Here is a 20,057-nt window from a genome sequence, read left to right as displayed (position 1 = left end):
TCTTAGCTTGAGGGATTAGGAGTTGAGTCATATTTGCTACCTGTTTCTTGTTGAGTACGACGTATAGGCATGGAGACGAGTATCTATACGTTGGTGTCGAGCATGACTGTGAGTCTTAAATTGATACTTATTTTATTCTTGAATGATACTGTGATTGCAATAGTGAGTAAATCTGTGGTATTGAGCAAAAACTTAGTTTATTTTCCCCGAAGCATGTACCTCTTCCGTTTGAAACTGTCTATTACTTGTTTATTTTTCTTCCATATATTGTATAACTGCACAGGTTTATCTGGAGTCTAGTTCTAGCCTCATCACTACCTCGTCGGGGTTAGGCCAGACACTTACCAGCACATGGGGTCGGTTGTGCTGATGCTACACTTTGCACTTATGTGCAGATATCAGAGCACCGTTTGGTCAGCAGCAGTAGCTCGGGAGCCAACCTTCAGTCCACCGAGACACCAAGGTAGCCTTGCAGACGTCCGCAGGCGCGACGTCTCCTCTATCCTATTTTCTATTCTGTTATCTCATATATTCGAGACAAACTGTATCATCTTTCTTTCAAACTGTTGTATGTAGCACTCCTAGTAGTCCGTGGATGTTGTGACACCAGGTTCTAGATAGAAGTATGTGCTGGTTTCTAGATATTTTGGTTTCATATTTATTTAAGACTTCCGCTAAATTTTATCTTACGTTGTCATTTAAATGCTTAATCATTAATCATTTATCTAGATAAACATGTATTAAAACGAATGTGTTAATGGTTTCTAAGTTCGTAGCTCGCCTAGCCTCTACGAGTAGGCGCCATCACGACTCCCGAGGATGGGAATTTCGAGTCGTGACAAGTTGGTATCAGAGCTCTAGGTTACATAGGTCTTATAATTCATAGACAAGCTCAGTAAAGTCTGAGGGATCGGTACGGAGACGTCTGTATTTATCCCAGAGGCTACAGAGCTAGGAAAAAACTTCACATTTGTTCTTTCTTGTCGTGCGGTTTTGTTTCTCAAATGCTAATTGAATTTCTACTCTGTTCTTTAGCATATGGCGAGAACACACGCTTCCTCATCTACCGCTCAGCAGCTCGAACCCCAGCAGTAGCTCCCATGAGGGGCAAAGGGCGAGGTCGAGGTTGTGCTAGAGGCCGAGGTAGGGGCAGAGCTCAGCCCCGAGCAGCAGCACTAGCGGCTAAGCCTCAGGTTGATTTTGACGAGGAGGTTCCGGCCCCAGCGGTTCTGGTGGGCCCAGCTCAGGTGCCAGAGGGGTTTATTGCTACCTTCGTTCTTCAGGACGCGCTGGTCCGATTGGTGGGCCTCATGGAGAATGTCACCCGAGCAGGTTTGCTTCTTATAGAACCAGCTGTCTCTCAGGCTGGAGGAAGGGCTCAGACTCCTGCTACTCGCACTCCGGAGCAGGTGTCTCCTCAGATTCAGACTTTAGTGGTTCAGCCAGTTGGAACAGTCCAGTCAGGTGTAGTAGCTCAGACCGGCGATGGAGCAGCCATGTTTGTTGATGCTTTGTGGAGGCTAGATAGGTTCACCAAGCTCTTTACTTCTACATTCAGCGGTGCACCTACTGAGGATCCCTAGGATTATCTAGACAGTTGCCACGAGGTTCTCAGGAACATAGGTATTGTTGAGACCAATGGAGTCGATTTTGCTATATTTCGCCTGTCTGGATCCGCCAAGACTTGGTAAAGGGATTATTGCTTAGATAGACCAGTCAGTTCGCCATCTTTGACTTGAGAGCAGTTTACTGTGTTGTTTCTTGAGAATTTTCTCCCCATTACTCAGAGAAAGGCCTATCGAAGGCAGTATGAGTGCCTCCAGCAGGGTTCCATGATGGTTACCCAGTATGACACCAGGTTCATCGACTTAGCTCACCATGCTCTTGTCATACTTCCTACCAAGAGAGAAAAGGTTAGTAGGTTCATTGACGGCCTTATCCAGCCGATTCGTCTTCAGATGGCTAGGGAGGCTGGGAGTGAGATCACTTTTTAAGAGGTGGCTAATGTGGCCCGTAGAGTTGAGATGGTTCTGTCATAGGGAGGTGGTCATGGGTCGGATAAGAGACCCCATCATTTAGGCAGATTCAGTGGTACCTCGTTTGGAGGTAGGGATTCAAATGGTAGAGGCCATCCTCCTAGGCCCTTTCAGTCAACTCTCCAGGTCTCTCATGGTACGTCGGGTGCTCGTGGTTCTCAGACGCACTATTTTGATCAGTAGCCTTACAGTGCACCACCAGCTCCCATCAGTGCACCGCCGTTTCAGAGTTTCTGAGGTGGTCATTCAGGTCGCCAGGGTCAGTCTCAATTTCCTCAGCCATAACATTCAGGTGGATGTTATGAGTGTGGTGAGTATGGTCATATCCGGAGGGCTTGTCCGAGGTTGGTGGGCACTCAGTCGCAACAGCAGGGTTCCTGTACTATGATTTAGGCACCAGATGTTCCACAGACCGCCCAGCCAGCCAAAGGCAGGGGTAGAGGTGCTAGAGGTGGATGTAGAGGATTTAGAGGTAGAGCTCAGACCACCAGAGGTGGAGGCCAGCTAGCTGCAGGCCATCCCAGAGAGGTAATCCAGGGTGGTGGGGCCCAACCCCGATGTTATGCTCTTCCAACCAAGCCCGAGGCTGAGGCTTCATATGCGGTGATCACAGGTACTGTTCTGGTTTGCGATAGAGATGTTTCAGTGTTATTTGATCCAGGGTCTACATATTCGTATGTGTCATCTTATTTTGCACCGTATCTGGCCATGCCTAGTGATTCGTTGGGTATTCCTGTTTATGTGTCTACACCGGTAGGTAATTCTATCATGGTTGATTGAGTCCATTGTTCCTGTATCGTGGTGATTGGGGGTCTCAAGACTCATATAGATTTGTTTCTTTTAGACATGGTCGACTTCGATGTTATATTGGGGATGGACTGGTTGTCACCTTACCACGCTATCTTGGATTGTCATGCTAAGACTGTGACCTTAGCTTTATTGGGTATGCCTAATTTAGAGTGGAGAAGGACTCCTGGTCATTCTACCCGCAGTGTTATCTTGTATGTGAAGGCTCAGCATATGGTCGAGAAGGGGTGTTTGACCTATTTGGCGTATGTTCGCGATTCTAGTGCTGAGGTTCCCTCTATTGATTCTGTGCCTGTCGTTCGCGAGTTTCTTGAGGTATTCCCTTCAGACATGCCGGGAATGCCAGCCGACAGGGATATTGACTTCTGCATTGATTTGGCTCCGGGCACTCGGCCTATTTCTATCCTGCCGTATCGCATGGCCCCGCCAAAGTTGAAAGAGTTGAAGGAGCAGTTGCAAGACTTCCTTGAAAAGGGTTTCATTAGATCCAGTGTTTCGCTGTGGGGTGCGCCGGTGTTGTTTGTTAAGGAAAAGGATGGGTCGATGAGAATGTGTATTGATTACCGGTAGTTGAACAAGGTTAAAATCAAGAATAAGTATCCATTACCATGGATTGGTGATTTATTCGATCAGCTTCAGGGTGCCAAGGTATTTTCAAAGATCGACATGAGATCTGGCTACCATCAGTTAAGGATTAGGGCATCCGATGTCCCTAAGACAGCTTTCCGCACTCGGTACAGGCATTATGAGTTCCTGGTTATGTCATTCGGGTTGACAAATGCCCCGACAGCTTTTATGGATTTTATAAATCGAGTGTTCAGGCCTTATTTATACTCGTTCATGATAGTCTTCATTGATGATATTTTGATATATTCCCGTAGCGGGGAGGAGCACGAGCAGCATCTCAGAGTGGTTCTTCAGATTCTAAAGGATAGTCAGTTATATGCTAAGTTCTCAAAGTGTGAGTTCTGGTTGAGTTCAGCTGCATTCCTAGGTCATATTGTGTCAGCAGAGGGTATTTAGGTTGATCCGAAGAAGATTGAGGTAGTCAAGAACTGGCCTAGACTAGCATCAGCTATAGAGATTCGGAGTTTCTTGGGATTGGCAGACTACTATTATCGGTTCGTGGAAGTGTTTTCATCTATTACAACCCTGATGACCAGGTTGACCCAGAAGGGTGCCCAGTTTAGATGGTCGTACGAGTGTAAGGCGAGTTTTCAGAAGCTCAAGACAGCTATGACTACGGCACCAGTGTTGGTTTTGCCCACAGGCTCAGGGCCTTATACAGTTTATTGTGATGTTTCCCATATTGGGCTTGGTGCAGTGTTGATGCAGGATGGCAAGGTCATTACCTACGCTTCGCAGCAGTTGAAGATTCATGAGAAGAACTATCCGGTTCATGATTTGGAGTTGGCAACCATTGTTCACGCATTAAAGATTTGGAGGCATTATCTGTATTGTGTGGCATGTGAGGTGTTCACGGATCACAAGAGTCTTCAGTATTTGTTCAAGTATAAGGAGTTGAATTTGAGGCAGGGGAGGTGGTTGGAGTTGTTGAAAGATTATGATATCGCTATCTTATATCATTCGGGAAAGGTTAATGTGGTGGCCGACGCTTTGAGTAGGAAGTCAGCCAGTATGGACAGTCTAGCTTATATTCCGGTCGGTGAGAGACCGCTTGCCTTGGATGTTCAGGCTTTGGCCAATCGTTTTGTGAGGTTGGATATTTCTGAGCCTAGTCGGGTATTAGCTTGCACAGTCACCCGTTCTTCTTTATTGGAGCGTATCCGTGATTGGTAGTATAATGATCCCTATTTGTGTGTCCTTAGAGACACGGTGCAACACGGAGGTGCCAAGCAGGTTACCTTAGATGATAATGGAGTTTTGAGATTGCGGGATCGAGTTTGTGTGTCTAATGTGGATGGGCTTCTAGAGTTGATCTTAGAGGAGGCACATAGCTCCTGGTACTCTATTCATCCGGGTGCCACGAAGATGTATCAGGATTTGCGGTAGCATTATTGGTGGCGTAGAATGAAGAACGTCATCGTTGCATATGTGGCTCGGTGTTTGAATTGTCAGCATGTTAAGTACGAGCATCAAAGGCTTGCTGGTTTATTTCAGAGGATTGAGCTTCCCGAGTGGAAGTGGGAGCGGATCACTATTGATTTTGTTGTTGGGCTCTCGCAGACTTAGAGGAGGTTCGACGCAGTATGGGTCATTGTTGATAGGCTGACCAAGTCAGCACATTTTATTCCTATAGCAGTCTCCTATTCATCCGAAAGGTTGGCTGAGATCTATATCCGGGAGATTGTTCGTCTTCATGGTGTGCATGTATCTATCATTTTGGACCGAGGTACGCAGTTTACCTCACGTTTCTGGAAAGCAGTTCAGTGAGAGTTGGGCACCCAGGTTGAGTTGAGTATAGCATTTCATCCTCAAATGGATGGGCAGTCCGAGTGGACTATTCAGATTTTGGAGGATATGCTTCGAGCTTGTGTCATTGACTTTGGAGGTTCGTGGGATCAGTTTTTGCCTGTAATGACCCGACCTATCATTATAAGAATTTATGCCTCGATCCCCTATTAACTGCATTCCCCGTATTTGTTTCTGCAATTGCGAGTTGCTGGGAGGAATTATTTGGAGTTTCACAGAGTTTTGGGACACTTGGTCCCTAGATGAGAGCTTAACTTCTGGAAATTTGACCATAGTCGGAACAGTGTGAAGACGGCCTCGGAATGGAATTCTGATGGTTCCGTTAGCTTCGTTGGGTGATTTCGGGTTTAAGAGCTTGTTTAGATTGTGTTTTGGAGGTCCGTAGCTAATTTAGGCTTGAAATGCCGAAAGTTGAATTTTTGAAGTTTCCTGTTCAATAGTGAGATTTTGATCTGAGGGCTGGAATGGAATTTCGGAAGTTGGAGTAGCTTCGTAGTGTTGAATGTGACGTGTGTGCAAAATTTCAGGTCATTCGAATGTGGTTTGATAGACCTTTTGATCGAAAACATAATTTGAGAGTTTTTGGAATTCTTAGGCTTGAATACGATGTAAAATGTGTGTTTTGATGTTGTTTTGAGCATTCCGAAGATTGGAACAAGTTTGAATGATGTTTTAGGATTAGTTGGCATGTTTGGTTGAGGTCCCGTGGGGCCTCGGGTGAGTTTTGGGGTGGTTCCGGACCATTTCTAAGCTATTTTCAGCTGTTGGTTTTTGGCTACAGTAGTGTTCTATGCGATCCGGGGAATTGGACGCGATCGGGATGAGTAAAAAGTGAATAAAATGCCAGTGCTTCGCGATCGCGGATGAAACTTCGCGATCGCATAGAGTAAATATTCTGCTGCATTGATCCCACTTTGGAAGCTTATATCTCACAATCTATAAGGAATTTGGAGATGATCTAAAAATGAAAGTTGTAGACCTTTGTGTCTAGTTTTTAGAAATGTACATTAATTGGAATTTTATGTTCTGTACAAAATGTTATGTTGGTTACACTATAGGCTGTCCGGGAAGGGTTTAGAAATCTCTAATACACAGGGCTGACTTTGGAAGCTTGTATCTCGCAAAATATAAGCAATCAGGAAATGAGCAACATATGAAATTATAGCCCTTGGTGTTAGTTTTCAGAACATCAAACCATTTGTCATTTGGAGTTGTGTGCAAAACATTATGACCATCACACTGGAGGCTGTCTGGAAGAGCTGGGAAATTGTTCTTCGCGATCGCAAAGCATTGTACGCGATCGCGAAGGCAAATTTTGGGTTGAGAAAAGTTGTGCTTCGCGATCGCGAAGAGTATATACCTGGGCAGAAGCTTTATTTCGAGTTTCGGCCATTTTTAACACTTTTGGACCAAGGGAGCTCAGGTGAGGCGATTGTTCTAGAGATTTTCAAATAAAACATCGGGGTAAGTGTTCTTAACTCAATTTTGGTTAGATTACTCGAATCCATCGTTGTTTTTAACATTTAATTGGTGATTTTAGTTGGTAAAATATTGAAAACCCTCTTAGTTTAATTTGAAGATTTGAGGGTCGAGTTGATGTCGGATTTTGGTAAAATTGGTATGGTTAGACTCGTGGTTGAATTGGTTGTCGGATTTTGTGAGTTTTATCAGATTTTGAGACGTGGGTCCCATGGGAGATTTTGAGTTAAATTTTGGATTTTTAATGGAAAATGTAGAAATTCATATGGAATTAATTCCTATAATTTTTATTGACCGAATCAAATTGTTTATGACTAGATTTGAGAATTTCGGGCACGAAATCGTGAGGCAAAGGCTTGTTGGAATTTTGAATTGGTTGCAAAGCGAGGTAAGTATTTGGTATAACCTTAGCTTAAGGGATTAGGAGTTGTGTCATAATTATTATGTGTTATTTGTTGAGTACGACGTATAGGCATGGTGACATGTATCTATAAGTTGGTGTCAAGCATGCTCGTGAGTCTTATACTTTGATTAATGTGACTCCTATTTGACTTAACTGAAGAGTTTTGCCTCTCCTATTGTTATGTTATATTTTCATAACTACTTGACTCGTGTTGATTTCCATATTATTGACTTGTATATTGTGGGATCGTTGCTACGTGTTAATTTTCCCGCTATTGAACTGTTTCCTTTATGCCATTATTCTTTTCTGTGGTTATTCCTTTGAGCTGGTTCTACCATTTTTCTCGTGATTTACAGCCCGTGAGTTGATTTACTTGTCTTACCTTGTATTATTGTCATTTGTTGTTGTTATATGCATTGCGGTGATGTTCGATCCTTCTGTTGTGATGTAACTGTTGATTCTGTTGGTTGCGTTGTGTATTTATTTTGGGACTATGGATGTGGGATTCCGGTAGCTCCCCCTTGTTTGTTTACTTTGGGACTACGGGTTAGATTCCCAGGAGATCCCCCTGCACATTTACTTTGGGATTACGGGTTAGATTCCTGGGAGATCCCCATGCACATTTACTTTGGGACTACGGGTTAGATTCCCAGGAGATCCCCCTGCACAGTTATATAGAACCACGGGAATGCACCCGGTAGATTCCCCCTAGTACTGGGTATTTATATTTGGGACTACGGATCGAAATTCCGGTAGATCCTCGCGCATTATGAGTTGGACTATGGGACTGCACCCGGGAGATCCACTGGATATTTATATTTGGGGACTACAGTACGGTATCCTGGAAGATCCCCGGTTGTTATCTTTGTGCTAAGTTGTACTCCTTCCATGATTATTTTGTCTTCATTTTAATTGTTGTTATCAATTCAAGTGTTTTAATGGTTTAGATTCCTTTACGGCTGTGATCCTTTGTGTGAGAATCCATAGTGTTGACAATACCTCGCCCTATTTGTTTTACATATATTCAATACTTCAAATTTCAACAATTGTTACATTTTTAACTCAATTGATTTCTCAGCTAAATTTTTCTTAAACCGTTTGAGGTTGTACTTTACTTAAAAAAAGGAATTTCTTCTATGTTTTGATTTATTGATTTATCGTACTAAAGGTAATAATTCATTCGATATTGTACTTTAATTGAAAAGGGCATTTTCTTTATCAAATGATTTCTAAAAATAACTTCATCTTTTCTTGTTGATTTCCTATTTGGGTTGGGAGCTGTAGTCTACTTTATGTTAAATGAATGAGGCTCCTTGAATATTCTTAATTGTATTGGGTTATGGAACCTATGAACTGAGTAATATGAGGATATTGTTGTGCAATATGAGACAAAAATATATGTGCACGAGGTGCCATGAAAATATGAAAGTGGGTTGAGACGTATATTATTTATAATTATGAAATGAGGTGTCACAAGGTTACCTTTACTCGAAAGAATTATATTCAAAAGATGCTTACTTAGAAGGTACTTATTTGAAGGAAATATATTCGAAATATATTTATTGAAAAGCATATTATCTTAGAGATTATTACTTGAAGGATTTATAGGCGAAAGATTTATATTTAAAGGACTCGATTAATTGATTGCACTTGTATTTATTATTTGTTGAGAAGCATTTATGGTGTTCTTGTTGCCTGCTATTTATATCACTGGTTGATCATTGTTGTCATCATTGTTATCTACTTTCTATTATTTTGTATGCTATATTGCACAGGTTTATTTGGTAGTTTGGTCCTAGCCTCGTCACTACTTCACCGAGGTTAGGCTAGGCACTTACCAGCACATGGGGTCGGTTGTGCTGATACTACACTTCTGTACATTTTTGTGTACAGCTCCGGGTATTTGATCGATAGTAGCTGTTCGTTGCGGTGGAGACTCAAGGTAAACCTACTGCAGTGTTCGCGGTCTTCCGAGTCACCTTTAATTGTACTTATTTCCATATGTTCCTTTTCGGAACAATGATGTATTTATTTTGTATAACTACTCTTAGAAAAGCTTATGACTTGTACTACCGGTTTTGGGAATTGTAAATTTTTTAGGAAAATTTCATTTGAAGTTAATAAATATCAATGTTATTGCAGTTGATGTTAGGCTTACCTAGTTTAGAGACTAGGTGCCATCACGACTCCTTCGGAGGGATTTTTGGGTCGTGATGAGTTGGTATCAGAGCATTAGGTTCATAGGTGCTACAAGTCATAAGCGAGTTTAGTAGTGTCTTGCGGATCGGTACAGAGACATCTGTACTTATCTTCGAGAGGCTACAGAACTAGTAGGAAAAATTTCCACTTAGTTCATTCCTTATCGTGCGGCATTTATTCAGCTTGAAGCATATATATTATGTTCTTTTGCATCCACTCATATATGTAATTAAGCACTATGCCAATGGTTTGTGATATCGTAAAAGGGTTATAAGAGAGTCAGGGTTGCTCAACCATTGTTACCATGTGTCGATTAGAATCGAGGATATAGAAGTGCAAATAGATCTTTCAGTTGTGCGCATGGGGGTGCATCAGATCTTGACATCTGGTTGATGAGTACAATCTTAAAAAGGTTTAATTGGTTGTCTAATCATCACATGCGGATGTAGATCTAAAAATAATTGGTCGTATTAGAGGTTATGTGTTTCGTATGGGATTTCTATTTAGCAAATGGTATTTAATAGCAAGCCGAGACACTGGAGGAAGTGAGTTTAACTGTCATGAGGATGACAAATGCCAAGTAAATGGCTTTAGATGTCTTATGACTAGTGTCGTACGAGCAGTGAGGGTTAGTATTATGGATCGTCGGAAATGTGTCCTATGATTTCGCACCAAGTTAGGGGAGTCCACTATCAACGATCAGATTGCGGGGTCATATGTTATATTAGTTTTGGCTTGATCTGTATATATGTGGTTTTGAAAGGTTTGTCGAAACTTGTATATGATTGAGAGCTGAGATTTTAATGGGATGATGATGGGACTTTTGGTGTTCCCGCGTCTTTAATAATTCTACATTTCAGTATCAGTAGAAACATGGAAAGAATTTCAGAATACTCATAATGCTCCAGTTAATCAGGACACTCACGTGGGGTAGTCATCTTTTAATGCACCACTGGTATGGGATTCCTACAATGGTTATCCTAAATATCCGGCACAGACTCAGTAAGAGAAGTTGGACCGCAGATTGGTTGTTATGAATATGGTGATACTAGGAACGTCATGAGAAATTGTCCCAGACTTGGGAGAAATCTATTCCACCAGAGCAGACATGCCACATACTCCATTACAATTACTACTCTACTTATACTACCAGTTAGGGATGGAGGGCAAGCGGGTAGATAGCGCCTAAGAGGTGGAGGCCCGACCCATTGATATATTTTCTATGGTATAGCTGAGGTCGCTACACCAGATGGTATCATTACAAGTACGATCTCGAGTTATTATAAAGTAACAATTTCCGTAACTTGATTCGGTTCTGAGTATCGAGGTAAGTAGTCCTAATATGCTCTATGAGTGAGCTTCGTAATCTTAAACTTACTTATGTGAATACTTCTGTTGGGAGATTATTTGGAGATAGCTATGTCTATCATTATGTGTTGGTCACTAAAAATAGTTGACAGGCTAAAAGTGACTTTTGTTAATCAATTCGATGAGTTTGATGTAATTTCTAAATAATTGATTTCAATTGTAAATTATATGTCCTACCAGTATGAGGGATCATTGTATATTGTGATTTTGTTTAACGGAAATTATTTGAATTGAGGAAGAAAGGAAATAGAAAATTTTAGTTGGCACAAATGTGCAAAATACTTGTGATTCAGCATTGAGGACGAGATCCTCACATTTTTATAAAATATAAAATGTTTAAACCGGGCTACAAGCTGCGGTGGATGTTATATAAGGACGAGGTCCTTGTCGTGAAAAGTTTATGTTTAAATTCTCCCTTTGTGAAATTAAAAATTTGTACTATTGTACTTATAGGGAGTCATGCCTATGAGACTTATTTCAGAATTCTCGTATGAATATCTCTCTGTATAATTTGCCAAATTTGTATTGTAACTATTGAGTTTAGCCTACAAGGTGAGTGCCCAGGTGGCGTTAATTGTGAATCGTTAATTTGGGTATGTAATTATGAGGTCTTCATGCTACGTTGTTAGTAAAGTGAAAGCTTGAAACAAGAATTTGTTAACATGAAGTTAATTAGCGATTTTGTAATCGATGATGAACAACGATTAAGACCAGAGACGTGGTTATGGGAATATATATGATCTGTTTTATGTCCAGATGTCATTATGATAAAGTAATGCTTGTAATGCGGAGATTAGTATTTTTGATATATACATTGTGGTGTTTTGTTGAGCTGCGGATGTATTGTTGTTTTGGTGTTACTCTGATAGGTGGATAGTCCCAATTACAAGGGAGAATCTGCCAAAATTTCTGAAAAATTTGGGAGTCAGAAAAATTTGAGACACAGAGATATGCGAAGAAAGAGATGAGTTACGTTGTGTATTTGAGGACGAATAACCCCAAGTGGGGGAGAATGCAAGCGCTATTAAAAGTTGATGTGTGTTGGCATGAGAATAATACCGTGTGTTGATGTGAAAATTCGGACCATTTTGAAAATGTTTGGAGAGTAAGAAATTTGGTCCTAAAGTTTACAAATATGGATAAATGCAATAATTTCAACTAAGATGGTGTTGTTGGGTTATGTCGAATGCGGTAACATGAGATCAATCGAGAGTATAAGTGTAAAAGTAAAATCATCAATTTGGCAACCTCAGAATAATTCTTAGTACATTCGAGGACGAACGTTTGTTTAAGAGGTGGAGAATGTAATGACCCGACCTGTCATTTTAAGAATTTACGCCTCGATCCCCTATTAACTGCATTTCCCGTGTTTGTTTCGACAATTGTGAGTTGCTGGGAGGAATTATTTGGAGTTTCAGAGAGTTTTAGGACACTTGGTCCCTAAATGAGAGCTTAACTTCTGGAAATTTGACCGTAGTTGGAACAATGTGAGGATGGCCTCGAAATGGAATTCTGATGGTTCCGTAGCTTCGTTGGATGATTTCGGGTTTAGGAGCGGGTTCAAATTGTGTTTTGGAGGTCTGTAGCTAATTTAGGCTTGAAATGCCGAAAGTTGAATTTTTGAAGTTTCCGGTTCAATAGTGAGATTTTGATCCGAGGGCTAGAATGGAATTATGCAAGTTGGAGTAGCTTCTTAGTGTTGAATGTGACATGTGTGCAAAATTTCGGGTCATTCGGACGAGGTTTGATAGACCTTTTGATCGAAAATGTAATTTGAGAGTTTTGGAATTCTTAGGCTCGAATCCGATGTAAAATTTGTGTTTTGATGTTGTTTTGAGCGTTCCGAAGATTGGAACAAGTTTGAATGATGTTTTAGGATTGGTTGGCATGTTTGGTTGAGGTCCCATGGGGCCTCGGGTGAGTTTTGGGGTGGTTCCGGACCATTTCTAAGCTATTTTCAGCTGCTGGTTTTTGGCTACAGCAGTGTTCTATGCGATTGCAGGGAATTGGACGCGATCGCAATGAGTAAAATGTGAAAAAAATACCAGTGCTTCGCGATCGCGAATGAAACTTCGCGATCGCATAGAGTAAATATTCTGCTTCACTTATCCCACTTTGGAAGCTTATATCTCACAATCTATAAGGAATTTAGAGATGATTCAATAATAAAAGTTGTAGTCCTTTATTTCTAGTTTTCAAAAATATAAATTAATTGGAATTTTAAGTTGCGTACAAAAAGTTTTGGTGGTTACACTATAGGCGGTCCGGGAAGGGTTTAGAAATCTCTAATACATAGGGCTGACTTTGGAAGCTTGTATCTCGCAATATATAAGGAGTCAGGAAATGAGCAAGATATGAAATTATAGTCCTTGGTGTCTAGTATTCAGAACATCAAACCATTTGTCATTTGGAGTTGTGTGCAAAACGTTATGACCATTACACTGGAGGCTATCTGGAAGAGCTGGGAAATTGTTCTTCGCGATCGCAAAGCATTGTACGCGATCGCTAAGGGCAAATTTTGGGCTAAGAAAAGTTGTGCTTCGCGATCGCAAAGCATTTTCCGCGATCGCAAAGAGTATATACCTGGGGCAGAAGCTTTATTTCGAGGTTTCGGCCATTTTTAACATTTTTGGACCAAGGGAGCTCGGGTGAGGTGATTTTTTGAGATATTTTCAAGGAAAACATCGGGATAAATGTTCTTAACTCAATTTTTATTAGATTACTCGAATCCATCGTTGTTTTTAACATTTAATTGGTGATTTTAGTTGGTAAAATCTTGAAAACCCTCTTGGTTTAATTTGAAGATTTGAGGGTCGAGTTGATGTCGGATTTTGGTAAAATTGGTATGGTTAGACTCGTGGTTGAATGGGTTGTTGGATTTTGTAAGTTTTATCGGATTTTGAGACATGGGCCCCACTGGCGATTTTGAGTTAAATTTCAGATTTTTAATAAAAAATGTAGAAATTCATATGGAATTAATTCCTATAATATTTATTGACTGAATCGAATTGTTTATGACTAGATTTGAGAATTTCGGGCACGAATTCGCAAAGGCTTGTTGGGATTTTGAATTGGTTGCAAAGCGAAGTAAGTGTTTGGTCTAACCTTAGCTTGAGGGATTAGGAGTTGTGTCATAATTGTTATGTGTTATTTTTCGAGTACGACGTATAGGCATGGTGACGAGTATCAATACATTGGTGTCAAGCATGCCCGTGAGCCTTATACTTTGTTTAATGTGACTCCTACTTGACTTAACTGAAGAGTTTTGCCTCTGCTATTGTTATGTTATATTTTCATAACTACTTGACTCGTGTTGATTTCCTTATTATTGACTTGTATATTGTGGGATTGTTGCTACGTGTTAATTTTCCCGCTATTGAACTGTTTCCTTTATGCCATTATTCTTTTCTGTGGTTATTCCTTTGAGCTGGTTCTACCATTTTTCTCGTGATTTACAGCCCGTGAGTTGATTTACTTGTCTTACCTTGTATTATTGTCATTTGTTGTTGTTATATGTATTGCGGTGATGTTCGATCCTTCTGTTGTGATGTAACTGTTGATTCTATTGGTTGCGTTGTGTATTTATTTTGGGACTACGGATGTGGGATTCCGGTAGCTCTCCCTTATTTGTTTACTTTGGGACTACGGGTTAGATTCCCGGGAGATCCCCCTACACATTTACTTTCGGACTACGGGTAGATTCCCGGGAGATCCCCCTGCACAGTTATATTGAACTACGGGAATGCACCCGGTAGATTCTCCCAGTATTAGGTATTTACATTTGGGACTACAGATCGGGATTCCGGTAGATCCTCGCGCATTATGAGTTGGACTATGGGACTACACCCGGGAGATCCACTGGATATTTATATTTGGGGACTACAGGACGGTATCCTGGGAGATCCCCGGTTGTTATCTCTGTGATGAGTTGTACTCCTTCCATGATTATTTTGTCTCCATTGTAATTGTTGTTATCAATTCAAGTGTTTTAATGGTTTAGATTCCTTTATGGTTGTGATCCTTTGTGTGAGAATCCATAGTGTTGACAATACCTCGCCCTATTTGTTTTACATATATTAAATTCTTCAAATTTCAACAACTGTTACATTTTTAACTCAATTGATTTCTCAGCTAAATTTTTCTTAAACCGTTTGAGGTTGTACTTTACTTAAAAAAAGAAATTTCTTCTATGTTTTTATTTATTGATTTCTCGTACTAAAGGTAATAATTCATTCGACATTGTACTTTAATTGAAAAGGGTATTTTCTTTATCAAATGATTTCTAAAAATAACTTCATCTTTTCTTGTTGATTTCCTATTGGGTTGGAAGTTGTACTCTACTTTATGTTAAGTGAATGAGGCTCCTTGAACATTAATTATGTTGGGTTATGGAACCTATGAACTGAGTAATATGAGGATATTGTTGTGCAATATGAGACAGAAATATGTGGGCACGAGGTACCGTGAAAATATGAAAGTGGGCTGAGACCTATATTGTTTATGATTATGAAATGAGGTGTCACAAGGTGACCTTTACTCGAATGAATTATATTCGAAAGATGCTTGCTTAGAAGGTACTTATTTGAAAGAAATATATTCGAAATATATTTATTGAAAAGAATATTATCTTAGAGATTATTACTTGAAGGATTTATAGGCGAAGGATTTATATTTGAAGGACTCGATTAATTGATTGCACTTGTATTTATTATTTGTTGAGAAACATTTATGGTGTTCTTGTTGCCTGCTATTTATATCACTGGTTGATCATTGTTGCCATCATTGTTATCTGCTTCCTATTATTTTGTATGCTATATTGCATAGGTTTATTTGGTAGTCTGGTCCTAACCTCGTCACTACTTCGCCGAGGTTAGGCTAGGCACTTACCAACATATGGGGTCGGTTGTGCTGATACTACACTTCTATATATTTTTGTGTACTGATCCGGGTATTTGATCGATAGTAGTTGTTCGTTGTGGTGGAGGTTCGCATCCTCGAGTCACCTTCACTTGTACTTATTTCTATATGTTCCTTTTGTTCGGAACAGTGATGTATTTATTTTGTATAACTACTCTTAGAAAAGCTTATGACTTGTACTACCGGTTTTGGAAATTGTAAATTGTTTAGAGAAATTTCATTTGAAGTTAATAAATATCAATGTTATTGCAGTTGATGTTAGGCATACCTAGTTTAGAGACTAAGTGTCATCACGACTCATTCGGAGAGATTTTTGGGTCGTGACATTGCCTTTAGTAGAGTTTGCCTACAACAACAGCTGCCAGTTGAGAATTCAGATGGCTTCTTATGAGGCTTTATATGGTAGGCGATGTCGGTCTCCGGTTGGATGGTATGAGCTGGGAGAGGCTCGGTTGTTGGGTACAGATCTGGTTCAGGAGGCCTTGGACAAGGTCAGGATCATTCAGGATAGGCTTCGTACAGCTCAGTCCAGGTAAAAGAGTTATGCAGACCGCAAGGTTCGAGATGTGGCTTTTATGGTTGGTGAGCGGGTATTGCTCCGAGTGTCACCTATGAAGGGCGTGATGAGGTTTGGGAAGAGGGGCAAGCTTAGCCCTAGGTTCATTGGTCCGTTTGAGATTCTTGATCGAGTAGGAGAGGTGGCTTATAGACTTGCATTGCAGCCAAGCTTATCAGCCGTGCATCTAGTGTTTCATGTGTCCATGCTTCGGAAGTACAACGGTGATCCATCTCACGTGTTAGATTTCAGCACTGTCCAGTTGGACAAGGACTTGTCATACGAGGAGGAGCCGGTAGCCATTCTAGACCGGCAGTTTCGTCAGTTGAGGTCAAAGAGTTTTCCTTCTGTTCGTGTCCAGTGGAGAGGTCAGCCTCTTGAGGCATCGACCTGGGAGTCCGAGTCCGATATGCGTAGCCGTTATCCCCATCGTTTCCTCGACTCAGGTACTTCCTTCTTCTGCCCATTCGAGGACAAATAGTTATTTTAGAGGTGAAGAATGTGAAGACCTAAAGGGTCATCACCTGCTTTTAATTGAATTCTGTGTCTCCGAGGTCTTGCAAAACCTTATTTATCATCACCTCGATTAGCGTGTGCAGTCTGGGCGCGTAGCCAGAAAGCTTAAATATGAAAATCTGCGAAAAATGCTAAGTTTTGATTATAAAATGAGTAAATTTGACTTTGTCAATATTTTGCGTAAACATACCCAGACCCGTGATCCGATAGTCTCGGAGGGTCCGTAGGAAAATATGGGACTTAGGCGTATGCCCGAAATCGAATTCCGAGGTCCCAAGCCCGAGAAATGAATTTTTAAGTGAAATTATTTTCTAAAATTGTTTAAGGAAATTTTAAATGAAATTTGATTAGAACATGATGGTATCGGGCCCGTATTTTGGTTCCGGCACCCGGTACAGGTCTTATATATGATTTAAGACATTTCTATAAAATTTGGTGAAAAACGAATGTCGTTTGACGTGTTTCGTACCTAATTTGCAAAAGTTGAGTTTTAAGAAGTTTTGAAATATTTCCTTGATTTTGAGGTTTAATTCGTTGTTTATGATGTTATTTTGGCGATTTGATCGCACGGATAAGTTCGTATGAAGTTGTTGAGTTAGTACGTGTGTTTGGTTAGGAGCCCCGAGGGCTCGGGTGTGATTCAGATGTGTTTCAGAAGGTTTCGGACTTAGAAAATGTTACAGGTTTTTCAGCTGTTGGATTTCTGATGCCTCCTTCTTCGCGTTCGCGGGAGTACCCACGCGAATGCGAAGTGTAAATTTTGACGAAGGGAAATCCTTCTACGCGAACGCATATCCCAGGATGTGAACATGTATCCCAGGACGCAAAAGCGGCGCAATAGGGGTTTATACCTTCACGAACGCGGACCTGGCCAAGCGAACGCGAAGGCCAAGTGGCCTGGGCAGGGGTGAGGCAATTACCCTACGCAAACACGACCGATTGGATGCGAACGCGAAGGCTCGAGGGGATATTTCTCCGCAAATGCGAGCCCATTCACGCGAACGTGAAGGCTTATCTAGCCTGACCCATCACGAATGCGAAGGGTCTGTCGCGAACGCGATGTACATTTTCTCCCAGTGATTTTTAAAAGCCAAAAACAGAACACTTTCGGGATTTTATAAAAGTTTCACAAACCTCTTCTTCTCCAAAGCTATTAGGCGATTTATGAAGTTTCTCTTCACCATAATCTCTTGGGTAAGTAACCTTTAACTTGTTTTCTTCATTTTTCTTCAACACCCACTAGATTTCTAGGCCTAAAACATGTAATTAAGGGTAGAAATTGGGGATTTGGGTAGAGTTAGAGCTTTTTGATTTATTGGGATTTAGACCTCGTTTTGGGGTCGGATTTGAAAACAAATTATATATTCGGGCTCGTGGGTGAATGAGTGATCGGGTTTTGGTCCGAACCTCGTGTTTTGACCAAGCGAGCCCGGGGTCGATTTTTGGGTTTTTGGGAAGAATGACTGGAAAGCTGTAACTAGGCATCTGATTCGAATTGTTTAGCATTTATTGATGTTATAAAGTCATTTATGTATAGATACAATTGATTTGGAGCCATATTCAAGAGAAAAAGCGGTAATTGAGGATGGAGTTGGCCGTGGAAGTTGAGGTAAGTGTTCGGTCTAACCTTAGCTTGAGGGATTAGGAGTTCAGTCATATTTGCTACCTGTTTCTTGTTGAGTACGACGTATAGGCATGGTGACGAGTATCTATACGTTGGTGTAGAGCATGACCGTGAGTCTTAAATTGATACTTGTTGTATTCTTGTATGATACTGTGATTGCAATAGTGAGTAAATCTGTGGTATTGAGCAAAGACTTAGTTTATTTTCGTAAAAGTTACTTATGAGTTAGAAATGGTGGTAATGGAGATAATTAGGAGATGAGTTGAGATTGGTTATAGCTAATTCTCCCTTGTTGGGATGTATGTACTTGTACTGTTGAGTTCCCTTGCCGGGATTGTGTAATTTATGGTTAAATCCCTTGTCGGGACTGCTGTTATGATCACTGTGAGCTGTATAGTTGGTACGGGTTGCGCGCCACAACATTTTTATTGTTTTATATATATATATATATATGGATCGGGTTGCACGCCGTAACAGATATATTATATGGATCAGGTTGCACGCCGCAACAGATACTATATTGGATCGGGTTGCACGCCGCAACAGATATTGTATTGGATCGGGTTGCGCGCCGCAACAATTATTATATTGGATTGGGTTGCACGCCGTAACAGCTATATATATATGTATGGATCGGGTTGCACACCGCAACAGTGTTAAATGATAAGGGATCGGGTTGTGCGTCGCAACAGTAGTGTTATTGTATTATTGTAGATATTGTACTGTTCTTTCTTATATCTATTGGGTTATACTAGGTTGATTTGTTTCCCCAAAGCATGTACCTCTTCCCTTTTAAACTGTGTATTACTTGTTTATTTTTCTGTCATATATTGTATAACTGCACAGGTTTATCTGGAGTCTGGTTCTAGCCTCGTCACTACCTCGCCGAGGTTAGGCTAAACACTTACCAGCACATGAGGTCGGTTGTGCTGATGCTATACTCTGCACTTATGTGCAGATACCTGAGCATCATTTGGTCAGTAGTAGTAGCTCGGGAGCCAACCTTTAGTCCACCGAGACACCGAGGTAGCCTTGCAGACATCCGCAGACCCGGCGTCTCCTCTATCCTATTTTGTATTCTGTTATCTCATGTATTCGAGACAAACAATATCATCTTTCTTTCAAACTGTTGTATGCAGTACTCCTAGTAGTCCGTGGATGTTGTGACACCAGGCTCTGGATAGAAGTATGTACTGGTTTCTAGATATTTTGGTTCATATTTATTTAAGACTTCCGGTAAATTTTATCTTACGCTGTCATTTAAATGCTTAATCATTAATAATTTAACTGGCTAAACATGTATTAAAACGAAATGGTTTCTAAGTTCGTGGCTTGCCTAGCTTCTATGAGTAGGCGCCATCACGACTCTTGAGGGTGGGAATTCCGGGTCGTGACAGTAGAACCTCTAGAAGCTCGTGTACTTGTAACTCCAGATCTGGGTTGTACTTAGATATTGTTGATTATTATGCCACTTCGTACTTTGTTTTAGTTTCATTTCGGTTTAATTGGTTTGACTTAAAGATTGGTTTAAAGATTCTCTAACGTTGGCTTGCCTAGAAAATGAAATGTTAGACGTCATCACTGTCCCAAAGGTGGAAATTCTGGGTCGTGGCATCTTTCCACTTAAGCTTCTAAAACAAGTATTTCTTCGAAATTGATCCCAAATCATCCGAAAATCAAACTCGACCACCCACACAAGTTATAATACATATTACGAAG

The 20,057-nt window shown here is 40.8% G+C and overlaps 1 protein-coding gene across 1 annotated transcript in view; it reads left to right on the top strand.

Moving 5' to 3' along the window:
- The first annotated feature begins 1,100 nt into the window (after positions 1-1,100).
- Positions 1,101-20,057, top strand: part of LOC138889735 (uncharacterized) — a 40,221-nt gene continuing 21,264 nt past the window's right edge. Inside the window, exons 1-3 of the mRNA XM_070173071.1 lie at positions 1,101-1,528; positions 3,107-3,409; positions 4,007-4,238. Of these exons, the coding sequence (XP_070029172.1) occupies positions 1,101-1,528; positions 3,107-3,409; positions 4,007-4,238 (963 nt within the window). The remainder of the gene's footprint in view (positions 1,529-3,106; positions 3,410-4,006; positions 4,239-20,057) is intronic.

Source organism: Nicotiana sylvestris, chromosome 1 (assembly GCF_000393655.2).
Source record: "Nicotiana sylvestris chromosome 1, ASM39365v2, whole genome shotgun sequence".
Lineage (NCBI taxonomy): Eukaryota > Viridiplantae > Streptophyta > Magnoliopsida > Solanales > Solanaceae > Nicotiana > Nicotiana sylvestris.
Note: the sequence above shows the minus strand (reverse complement) of the source record. Positions and strands in the feature narration are given on the sequence as shown.